At 38.3% G+C, this 12,823-nt stretch overlaps 1 protein-coding gene across 1 annotated transcript; it reads left to right on the forward strand.

Annotated features, from left to right (window-relative positions):
- The first annotated feature begins 83 nt into the window (after window positions 1-83).
- Window positions 84-11,765, forward strand: LOC121327771 (insulin receptor substrate 2-like). Its single transcript, XM_041271966.1, has 2 exons — window positions 84-3,463; window positions 11,685-11,765. Exons 1-2 carry the CDS (start codon window positions 292-294, stop codon window positions 11,687-11,689), a joined length of 3,177 nt encoding a protein of 1,058 aa, XP_041127900.1. The 5' UTR covers window positions 84-291; the 3' UTR covers window positions 11,690-11,765.
- The last annotated feature ends 1,058 nt before the right edge of the window (window positions 11,766-12,823 follow it).

The raw sequence follows: 12,823 nt of genomic DNA on the forward strand, positions 1-12,823 counted from the left end.
AACCAATGAGCTGACCAGATAGGAGGATGGACAGGTACGCCCCTCTCAAGGTTGCACCGCCTTGTATTTTTTTTTTTAAACTAAAGCTGGATGTGTAGAACGTCACATGTTGTTTTGCTCTTCAGTTCAGTCAGTCAGTGATATGCGTTATTTACTGTTAAACTGTTACGGGTACCGAATGGATACCCCTGCGACTGGAAAGAAATAGAACAACAAGGTAAAGCGAGCTTTTTTTCCACATACAAAAAAGAACACACAGAAAGTTAAAAAGTGAGCGTTTAGGAGAAGAGGATGGCGAGTCCGCCAACGACTGGAGGGCACCTATTTTCTAATGTTAATATTAATAATAATACTATTAAGAAATGTGGATACCTGAAGAAGCAGAAACACGGGCACAAGAGGTTCTTTATTTTGAAAGAACAGAGCGAAGGCTTGCCTGCGAGACTGGAGTACTACGAGAACGAAAAGAAATGGAAAAACAAGTCTGCTGCTAAAAGGGTCATAACTCTGGACTCCTGCCTGAATATCAACAAGAGAGCAGACGCCAAACACAAACACCTGATCGCCCTTTACGCCAAGGACGAGTACTTTGCTGTGGCTGCTGAAAACGAGCACGAGCAGGAAAGCTGGTATTTAGCTTTAACTGATTTACTGAATGAGGGGAAAGTGTACGACGGGTCTGCTTCCACCTCAGCCTCGTCCCTGGTGGGGATTGAAGAGACAAACTACGGGCTGATTACTCCAGCTAACGCAGTTTACAAGGAGGTCTGGCAGGTTAATCTGAAATCCAAAGGACTGGGACAGAGCAAGAATTTAACCGGCGTTTACAGGCTGTGCCTTTCAAGCAGGACCATTGGTTTTGTCAAATTGAACTCTGAGGTACCCTCTGTCAGTTTACAGCTTATGAATATTAGAAGATGTGGGCACTCAGACAATTTTTTCTTCATTGAAGTGGGCAGGTCTGCTTCTACAGGTCCAGGGGAGCTCTGGATGCAAGCAGATGACTCAGTAGTGGCTCAGAATATACACGAGACCATATTGGAAGCGATGAAAGCAATGAAAGAGTTATCAGAATTCAGACCCAGGAGTAAAAGCCAGTCTTCAGGTACCAACCCCATTTCAGTGCCTAACAGGCGGCATTTAAATAACTTGCCACCCAGTCAGACTGGACTAACCCGGCGGTCAAGGACTGACAGCATGGCAGCTACTTCACCTGCCAATAAATTGTCCTCTTGTCGTATCCGGACAGCAAGTGAAGGGGATGGAACGATGTCCAGACCAGTGTCCGTGACTGGGAGCCCGATCAGTCCAAGCACGGTAAGGACACATCTGAGTCGTTCCAATACTGTCACCACTAGACCCTCAAGAGTTTTCAATACTAATCCATTGCACCATAGCAAATCGATGTCTATGCCGGTTTTTCAGTCACCGCCTTCAGCTACAAGCCCTGTGAGCTTGTCATCAAGCAGTGGGCATGGCTCAGCATTAGACACTATTCAACGGCCGTCTAGTGGGAGTGCCTCTGTTTCGGGGTCACCAAGTGACGGTGGCTTCATATCCTGTGATGAGTGTGGCTCAAGTCCAGGGGATGTTAGGCAGTATCTGGGCATCAGAAGCAACACACCTGAGTCTATTGATGACACGCCACCATACCGTGAGAACAGTGACTTGTATAACTACATGACAATGGGCAGGCCTGCCGGTTATAGTCCGGCATCAAGAGAAGAGTTACTGGATTTAGATAAAGCATACAGAAAGAGGACCTATTCGCTGACAACACCACCACAACAGAGAGCAGCATCCACTGTCTCCTCGGCATCGCTGGATGAGTACACGTTGATGAGAGCGACAAACGCCAGCAGCAACTCTGGCCTCCATTCATGTACAGCATCACCGAAGGTTACTTACAATCCATATCCAGAAGATTATGGTGACGTTGAAATTGGGTCACACAAATGCTCAAGCAGCAACTTGGGTGATGATGGCTACATGCCGATGACACCTGGAGTGACAGCTAATTCCAGCAGGAAGGAAGACTACATGCCAATGAGTCCCACTAGCATCTCAGCCCCTAAACAAATCATCAACCCAAGATGTCACCCCCAAGTGAATGGGAACTGCCACACAACCAATTCTCCCAGCAGCTGCTCTCTTGATGACAACGGTTATATGAGAATGTGGTGCAGCTCCAAGTTATCGGTTGAGAGCTCTGATGGTAAGCTTACAAACGGCGACTACATGAACATGTCCCCTGTTGACCACTGCGTCTCGCTTACGCCCCCTGATTACTTTCTGAGCTCCCATAACAGCGAACACCCAAAACCTTCTTCCACATTTAATTCATTGCCTCGATCATACAAGTCACAGGTACAAAAAAATGGAGACACCGAACAGTATGTAATGATGAACTTGAAGAATCAAATGATTGTTGAGGAGTCAAATTACTGTACCACATCGACCAACTTGGCTGTAGCAAACCACCTGGCTCCCTCACCAGTAAGACAACATTTGGTCCATAGGGGGCGAAACATCAGGCCAACCAGGTTGTTTTTGGATACTTTGAAGACGTTGCCAAGTATGAATGAGCACCCCTTGCCACCTGAGCCCAAAAGTCCAGGGGAGTATATAAAAATAGACTTCAGCGAAACTACAAGGTACTCGCCTCCTTTGTCTACAGATAGTCTGGCATCTTCATTGGGCTCAACAAATGGGCACAGGATATCTCCTTTATCAGATTACATGAACATTGACCTGAGTTCACAGTCCCCAAAGTCTGGGGATGCCCCTGTAGTTTCGTTGAGTTTAATGTCTGCCTTACATGCTTGCAGAAGCCAGCCTGATGATGAGTACCTCAAAGCGCAGACTGTGCCTGTGTGCCTCTCTAGTCCAGTAAAAGATGATTACACAGAAATGACATTTGGGATGGCAAATACACCTCCACAGCCTATTTCACAAAAAACAGAAAGTGCACAAACTACAAGCCCCACAAATGTGGTAAACAGAATAACCTTGACAGATCAGATGTCAGGAGTTGAGGCTTTCATGCTGCCTGGCCCCTCACTGGACCCTGACAGAGGGGCTAAGGTGATCCGTGCCGACCCCCAGGGGCGAAGACGCCACAGTTCTGAAACGTTTTCCTCCACCACTACTGTAACGCCTGTCTTTCCTTCCTTTGCACATGATCCCAAGAGACACAGCTCTGCCTCTGTAGAAAATGTTTCTCTCAGGAAAAGTGAGGGGTCTGAAGAAGAGTGCGGTAGTCCCATGTGTCGTGAGACATCTGCAGGTTTTCAAAACGGACTGAATTACATTGCCTTAGATCTGATCGATGACAGCTTGGGAAACTGCGAAAACATTGTAAGATTTAAGACAGCCAATTACTTAAAAGGCGGTACGAATGGAATAGATTCCAGCCTTTACGCCAGTATAGGCTTTTTAAAAGAAACAACTGCTGCTATTCAAGGTTAGTATTCGTGTTTTTCTTACATATCATTGTTGTGTCAGACTGTGGATTATATACTTTTATATATTATTTAAAGTCAATAACCCATTTTAAAGTATTTCTAAATCATTTTGGCAACTGCAAAATAGACGGACGTTTGTGAACCCATTCACATAGGTTAAAGTGTGTGTGTGTGCAGTTAGGGAGGGATGGGTTACTGCTCCCAAAACCAGTAAATCCATGGTTTTATTAGTATTTTTCTTATTTGAAAGGGAAGCCAGTTTCCAAGCGCTGGTGTATGCAGATTAATAAACAACTGAAGCACACAAATAAAACTAAACGCAGGTCTTCTGTTTTAAAAATTAATTGAGTGGACACTGGGAATAATTTTGTAGTGGTGGGATTTTGTTTTGTGTGTGTGTGTGTGTAGCAAGTGACTTGTGAATTGTTTAAATATATTTGTATTTATTTATTTATTTAAAATAATAAAATAAAAAATATTATTTAAGGGAAAAGGACAAAGACTTTTCTAATTACTTGTAACTGTCCAAAGTGATTAACTACAATCTTTTTATCTTTAATTAGCTAACTAGATTTTCTTACAAATTTGTTAATTACATATATTGCTTCTTACCGTTTACAGTGGCGATATTTAACTATTTACTGTATGCCGCGGAGATGTTAGAACCTTATAATAATAATAATAATAATAATAATAATAATAATAATAACCTTTTCATGTAGGGGGTGAGGGGCGGCGGTTAATGTACTGTAACAACATTTAATAACTGGTTGAGGGCACGTCTGCATTATACAGGTCGCATGCTAAATTTTGTTGCGATAGGCTTTTGGTATAGCTAGCAATTATACGTTCTGTGGTATAGTGCTCGTAAATAATTTGTTTACAGAATGTTACTGAGTTTGTAGTGTTTTGCAAATTAGCGGGGTAGAACAGCAACTGCAAATAAGGTTTGAAAGAGCGCGGCGCTACTTTATTACTGTATTTCTAATTATATATTTAAACACCGATAATAGTTAATCAATGTCTAAAGTAGAAACAATAATTTCTAAACTGACCCTTCTGTGGACTGTATTATCGTCACGTAAACACGTTTTTTCTATTATGCTTTAAAATGTGTGTGTGTGTGTGTGTGTGTGTGTGTTCAGTGCGTTGTTGTTGCTCAGCAAGTGAGCATGACAACGACTGTTGCTAAAGCTGTTGATTGTCTAGAAAGGTCAGAGGAGCCACACAAACCGCACTGGTTGGGTGTCAATGAGCATACCATTTCTTAGTTTTAGCATAGGAAATCAGTCTACTTAATGTGTACGTTGTTATATAATTAGTAATGACGAGAAAGCTAAAAAGAAAATTGAAAAACAGATTAATTGAATTGGAGGAAGCTTCTGTTTAAAGTCGACATTGGAATGTAGTGGAATAAACACGCACTTCAAATCGATTGCGTTTTGTAGGCGGGTGCACTTTCATTTGTATTTGATTAGAACAGTAACCTCTGGCTGTTTTGACAAGATAAGAGCTCAGCTTTACTCTCCTCAAAACATGTGCAATAGGTAACTGCAATGCAAGAAACCTACCCAGTCGTGTTCCTGTATATGTGTCTCTGCATTACAGTGTTAGCTATTGCACGTGGTTTGTGATCCTAGGGCTTATTACCAAAAGCGGTGTTAATGTGGTACATATAACTGCTTTGACTTTTGGTCAATTGGTGGGATATGCAGCAAGAATGTGGGCATCAAGACTTTCTCTGGTCTTCACTTTATAAACAAATACCGTAGGTCATTGTCCAACAAGAACCAACATTGTTAAATATTTGATTTGGACTGTAACTCAGGGATAGAAAGAGGGTCGTGCATACCCAATATTCTTGCATATCGTGGTATAATTGTACTGCAAATTTCAGAAACTTAAAATCGCACTTGAAATAGCTGTATTGTTCAGTCTGGCTCTGAACATTCAGTACTGGTTTTGGCAAGGCAGATGCTGTGGCAGCAGGCTGATCCTGGCACTGCTGTCCTAACACTGGTTAGTGCAGGTAAAGATTTTGGAAAACCCAAGCTATCCTTATGAGGATCACCTGCCTATCTGAGTGCAGGAAGTGCTTCTGCTTTTTTCAAAGCATGGCTGTTTCACCACAATAAATAATGTGTATAGTACTGTAGCGAAATCATACAGCATCCACTGACTAACACAGTATCACAGTCTAGCCAGGATGATCAATGCGAGCTGAGTATATCCAGTGGGCGAAAGGTGTAGTTTTTCTTTCAGTTTCTCCTTTTTTTTTTTTTTAAATGGAATCCCTGTTTTTCAGAACAACAGCAGTCGTCACGGGTACAAAACACAAAAGCCGCTGAGACTGTATTGCCCCCTAAAGCACTATAACATGCTAAACAGTGAGCTCTGAAACTCTATTGCAGGCCTTGCACAGCACTTTTGTGCTTACAATTTGTATCCTTGAATGTAAGGATAGCTTTTTAATGTAACTCGCATGCACTTAATAGGGGCAAAAATAAATACATTATAATAATAAAGGCATACCAAGAGGAATTACAGAAAGAAAATCAATACGCTTTGGATGTCCTTAATGGATTAGCTTTATGTTCTGTACTACTTGTTACGCAGCTGACCTGTTTAGTGGGTTGTTTGTTTACCAGTTTACTCAGTTCATGACTGGATTGTAGACTGTTCAAAGGTTGCTTTGACAGGTAGCTGCTCTCTTGTTTTTCATACTAATTGGCTTTAGGGTATTTTTTAAAAATTTATTTATTAATATTTCCTTTTTGTTTAAATACTGAAAGCAAGTTTAATATAAAAGGCTCCTTTCCTTCTGTTTTAATATTTGGCATACTTGATGTTGTGTTTACCGCAGATGCCTTTTACATTTTTTATTAACTTTTTAACATGTTTTAGGTTTTGACGTTTTGAAGTGGTTGTTTTTTTTTTGTTTTCTCTTTACAAGTACACGTTTAAGATAACAACCTTGTTCTTTTATTAAAGAGCCACAAGTGGGGCAAACAAGCAATGGCCAACTGAAGTTGAGAAAGTTTAAAATGGAGAAATAAGAAATATGTTATTTAATTGCTCATTAACATTTCTCAACTTAAACAAAAGAACATAGCATTCCAAATATAAGTGTAAAATAAGAGCTGGTTTTCAAATCATGAAAAGAGATTTACAAATGCCAGTAAGAAAGAACAAATGAGATAGTGGCTGTGCCGAGTTTCACAGAGTATTGTGTCTCTAAAGTAAACCGTTCAGGCAGGATCAGCACAAGAATGTTACCCAAGGCAGAGGAAGTGTTCAAGTTGAGCTTTGCTTCAGATTACTTTAGTAGTTTTCAAAATAACCAAAACACTTTGTCTCAATTTCACATTTTCACAAAACCACACACACAAAAAAAGATTTTCTGCAAGTCAACAATATTGTTGGTAAAATGGATTAGCCCCAGATATAAAGGGTACTTTTGTATGTTGTTGTTATTTGTTTAGTTATAATTTGCTTGAAAACAACAGAGGCGTGTGATGCCAGGCTTTTGTTTCTCACATACTACATAGTTTATTAAGTGTAAATAGTCTGTACCTACCTGTTCAGCCAGATTCCACTTCTTAGGCTTTGTGCCGCAACTGTAATTGCAGACATTTTACTATCAAATCATTAACACATAACTGTTTCATGTGGAATCTCAATTATTTGTTTTTGCTCACTGAAAATAGTTTGCTACTTGTAATTTATTAAATAGAGCCTTTCTTTAACTAGGTGGTACTTGTGTTCTCAGATTCGAAATCTATCCAGTTTTGCATCTCAACTTGAGTTTAAAAAAAAAAAAAAAACTGGCAGTCATAACATTGCACACACAAATTTCAAGCATTCAAAAATGTATAGAACTAGCACAATACCCCCTCCCCAGCCTGATAGCACTGTCAATCAATTGAACCACCTTTTTGACCCCTCCCACATCATGTGGAGTACTTGAAGTTTTTTTTTTTTTTTTTAAAGCTAATGCTGCAGAATTTAAATGAACTAAGATGTATTAATGTATTTTTTAAGCATCTTAAGCATTTTAGAACAGAAAGTAGTTCCTTCCCAGCAGATGGCAGCCCCAGGGTTGTGCACCTGCCATTCTAAGCAGTGCTCACTTGTTATCTACTTCAGGATCGCCACTGACAATAGGCTAATGATTGCAGACCATCTGCCTCACTACCAAAACAAAAAACGATCAAATAATTGCTCTTAGCCAGGGAACAGGAGCACTAGAAGACGATAATTTAAACACTCTGTCCGAACAAAGAGGCCCTTATCTTATGTTACGTTTTTTACGATGGCAGTACATTTGAAAATCAAGGTGGCTCTGGTGGTTTTCAGGAGGCTGTATTTTTTTTTTTTTTTTTTTTTAGCTCAGGATGTACTTTTGAGGAGGCCTCTATAAGGGCTAGCTCCAGTGTCAATGTTTCCATGACACCAGTGTGAAAACAAAGTAGGCCAGGATGTTCCAGCTAAAGATAAAGACATCCCAAATGTCACCTACATTTAGTACAGAGCTAAGACAGATTACTTTATACAGGGATTAGACATTATTGAGCTGTTTGTTTTGTTTAGATAGGGAAAGGGTCACAGGGCTAGCACGCTCTGCCAAAACAGTGGAGACTCCCCATCGGCTGACAGTCAACATCAGGAGCTGCAGGCTTGATCCAAAGAAAACTGCCTCTGCAGTAGTAAGCGAAACCCTACCTTGCCCTCTGTCCTGTACAGACCTCCACCTAAGCGCTTAAAGAAGTAACCTTGCATTCACAAACATTACATAAGGAGCTGTAACTTGGCATTTATGTGACTCTAAACTGTTGTGTCAAAAGAACCAGCTTATACCTCTGTGATATTATAGTACTGATTTGGATTGCAGTGTTTCTTAGGACAAAATAAAAAAGTACAAATTGCCTTTGGCTGTGAGGATTTCCTAAGCCTGCCGCATCAACAGCCTTGCTATTGTTTTTGCTCTTCTTTTTGGTAGTAAATATACTGTAGATGATAAAATGTTGCAGAACAAAAAGGGCAATTAAATTGTGTCTGTGCCAGGCCAGAACAGTATTTCTCAGTGCTGCTTATGTGATGTATTCAGTCTCACAGTATGGAGTTTTTGCACTTGAACAAATTGAGATCACTAGTTTGCATTGACATGTTGCAGACTTGCCGAAGTATATGCTAAAGCAACGAGGAGACAGACTGTAAATAGTTTGCATTTATTAATATCAACTATTATGGCACAGAGTTTGCTTCTAAAAAAAAAAAAAATAATAATTGGAATGAAGAGGATGCAAAATGTTTTATATATCAAACAACAAACAGGCTAGTCTTTTAAAGCACTGCTTTTAAGAAGTGGATAGACAGGAGCTCCAGCTGATGTTTTGAAGAAAAGCCTGGCTGCAGGTGGCTGATTCATTAAATCTTATCAGATCTCCTTTTTTTTTTTCCTGCAAGAAATGTGCTCAGTACATTATTACAAAATTGGATGTCTGGAATCAGCTACTCCTAGTAACCTTCTCAAATAATGCATTGTACTGTTGCATGTTAAATAATAGTTTACAGCATAGTGTAAATGTGGATAATGCAACGTTATGACCAAAGTGGGCTACTTTCATTGTCCTTGAATACTGTTACAATGGTGGGTTGTATTTTCACAGCAGGATATGAAAGGGCAAAATGATAAAAAGCAGTCCATTTTGTAATGAGTTGGGAATGTAAAGAGGACAAGAGACAGTAACGGTGGTCATCTGTCAATGCCTTTATGGGAACAGAGAGCAACTGTTAAGATTTCAGTTAGGTCTGCATCTGAAAGTACTCTCTTGCTATGTTACATGGTCACTATAAAAATCTACTACCAGCAGATGTTAACAATTACTTTCAAATACCTCACTACTTAATAAGCCCCCAGTACAATATCGTTTTTCATCTGAACCTGAAGGAGGAAAAAAAGAATACTTTCTTGTGATTTCTCCTAGATGGAGACAATCTGGATCTTTCTCCTATGAATTTCAGCCTTTTTGCACAGTTTCTATATTGAAATACTTCAGATTTAATTTAAAACGTCTATTTAAAATAATAAAAAAAAATTGACGTGGTCTGATTTATGTTGTTTGTTCAGATACTGTAGATAACACAGCATAAGTGGCATATGGTAATAACCTGGCTCTTGTACTTGCCTAAAATGGATATGCTGCCTGCTGCACATCTGCGTCAGCTGCAAAGAGCAAAGTAATTCCACCAGCTTTGACTGTGTGTGCTGTCTTGTTCATTTATAGTGTATTGTACTAGTTCAGCAAAGGTAATATAAAAAGTCACTCTGCTGATCGCCGAAAGCACATCCGCTGCTTGCGCTACTAACCCGACCTGGACGGAAAAAGAAGTAGTGACTTTATTGATATGAGATTGGGATTTGCAGTTCAATCTGAATGGAACTGAGAATTTAGCTAGGTGAATGACAGTGGTATAATATGGTGATATAGGAATTGTATTAATGTATAGTACACTCAGTATGCTGTTCAAATACTAGAATGGCTTATTAATCAGTGATACTGTACATTGCAGCTTACTTATGTGTTATAAATTACTAAGCCTAAAACTTGTTTGGGTAATAGTCATTTGTTTTAGCCATAAACAACAGCATTTATTCCTGTAAAATAAACCCATTCATTACACAATGGTGAATTCTCAAATATATTGTATAGAAGTCTGGTAAGAGCAAGTAAAACGGGGACACAACTAAATAATTACCACAAATAAAAATGAAAAAATGAAGCTTTTATGGGATGTCATGGGAGTAAATTATTTTCATGCAATACTGTGCCAGTGACAGTTTTACTTTTACAGACTACTTTGTAAACACAGCACAGATTTTCACTGTCTAATGAATATAACTAGCTTAAATTAAGGTAAATCAACTGTTGTTGGCCTCTTTGTATTGATCAGAAAAGGAACCGTTTGAGACCAAGATTGTTCTAGTTGATGTAAAAGCTTTATTTATTTTGTCTAGTTTTGGTAGTTGAGTGAGTTATCAGTGCCGCAAATGAAGCAGTGTGTGTGACAATGGAGGTGAACGAGTCTGTTCATAAAGAGTGTACAAACAATTCAGTCAGCTATTTTTCCATACTGTTAATGGGAATGTGACAGTGGTGAGCGATGGCTCGTCAGATGGGAGTCTTTGGCAGTAGCACTGTGACGATCAATATCCAGCAGCATGTATTCTGCTGTTTGCTTTTTGGCTGCCTCACCACTAACTCTGTATAATGTGGAGTGGTTGCTTGGCTAGGTGGCATGTGCTAATCATCGATTTCCTCTTCTCTTCCACAAGGTGGTAGATTCTGTAAGTTTCTTGTCAGCTCCTTTTAAATTTTGATTTTGGTATCATCTCTAACTATATATTATTGTTATTTTTCAAATATCAGTAAAATCAGTTTGAAGAAAAGGAATTTCAGTTTGTTTATTAAACAGCAATAGTTTTTGTAATGTCTTACTGCATTTGCGTATGGGGGTGGGGGCAATACTGCATTGAGCTTGAGAAACATTTGTACATCTAATATTTGGTAAAATGGTTTATTGACAACATATCTCTGTGCACAAAAGAAATAGATGGAGTTAGGCAACATGGGAAGAAAATAAAGGGAACATTAACTATCAACTGTACATACAAGCTTATGAATTTGAAAGCATTTGTGTTTTAATAGAGAGCAATCTCCAACAGAAAGAGGTTGTGCTCATTTTAGGTTTAATACATTTACAGTACCTAGGACATATGGATTTTATTTAGATATGGTCCTACAGTAGCTTAAGGACAGTGGTAATCTTTTTTTATATGAGATTTTACATTTTATTAGGTTTTTTTTTACAATTATGTTTTTACAATTAAGACTATAAATCGTGAACAGTGTATTCAAACCAGAAATAAATAAAGTACAAAACTAAAGAAATCATACAGATTGCTTTTTTTCTGTTGATGTACAATAGGACAGTTTGCAAAGCTGTACTAGAAATTGCTACACAAAACCTAAAAAAAAATCCTGACATTTAAGTTCTATGAAATATATATCATTAGATGGAGCCATTAAAGAGCAATATTAAAAACAAATTTCTTGTGGTTTTTAAATGATTTAATAATACTGGGGCTAAATAAGGAAGCATGACAATTTATTGTAAATTATTATCACAAGACTCATTTGTTGTCTTTTTCTTTTCTAGATTAAGAAAAGATTCTTCTCTGCAAGAACGCTGTACATACAGTTCAACGCTGAAGAAGCTGCTCGAAGTACAACACAAGCTGCTAAAGGGTCACTGTTTCAGACACCACCAGTATGTCAAGATAGTGGTGGCACTTACAGTATGTTTGTGCAGTGAATTCACAAGTCTTGAGGAGCTCTCAGCCTCACTTATCAAATCAGGAACCATCAACTTGCTGCTTTCCTTCAAGAGTAAACCGTAAAATGTCTTGCTTTCCCAGAAATTTGTTTTTTTAGCTGTTCCTGCGACAAAACCTGGAATGTTTGGCAGATGACCTTAATTTGCCAGCAAATAAACTTGAAAAGAATATAAAAAAAAAAAAAAAAGAAGACATCACATCTTGAAGCCCTACCTCAAAGATATAAAAGCCAGGTAATATTGCAAAACTAATAAGAGGACTTCATTTATTTTCAAAACCGAATGTCTCACATGACAAATCCAAAGCCTTACTGACTTTTAGGTCCAGTTGGATCTAAAAAGAAAGAAAGAAAAAAAAATCCTCTGCCATTTAAGATGAACATTTCCTGGTGGTATCACTATCACAAAACAGTTTTCTGTTGAATGCTCAACCTTTTTTTTGTATTAATATTATTGTTAACATTATTGTTAATGTTGTTATTGTAACTATTAATATGATTGTTTTCAAATTTGTTTTAATGTTGTAATTGTAATTATTAATATTATTGTTGTTTTAAAGATTATTATTATTATTATTATTTATTATTATTATTATTATTATTATTATTATTATTATTATTATTTATTTAATGCAGTGTTTCAAGTAAAGAAAATCAGCTTTCACCAGGATAACTGCATACATTTAAAACAAGTGTAGTCTATGTGTTGCTAAATATGAAATTATTTATAAACTCTCTAAACATTCTTTCCCATCATACAGAAAGCACTGTTAATACACTTAATATGTTTTTTTTCTTCACTGTAATCCATACACGCTCATATGACAAAAATGCTGTATGCATGGGTTGTGAAAATGGGTTGAGTAGGTGCGTTCCTCAAGCCCTGATTGATTTCTGCATTCATACAGGGCACCCGGGCCGGACATATCTTGACTAATGATGGTGGCCGTGGCTGCCTGCATC

This window comes from Polyodon spathula, chromosome 15 (genome assembly GCF_017654505.1).
Source record: "Polyodon spathula isolate WHYD16114869_AA chromosome 15, ASM1765450v1, whole genome shotgun sequence".
Classification (NCBI taxonomy): domain Eukaryota; kingdom Metazoa; phylum Chordata; class Actinopteri; order Acipenseriformes; family Polyodontidae; genus Polyodon; species Polyodon spathula.

Excerpts from the sequence above, each read along its gene's own strand:
- LOC121327771 (XM_041271966.1), top strand. The coding sequence starts at position 292 with ATGGCGAGTCCGCCAACGACTGGAGGGCACCTATTTTCTAATGTTAAT.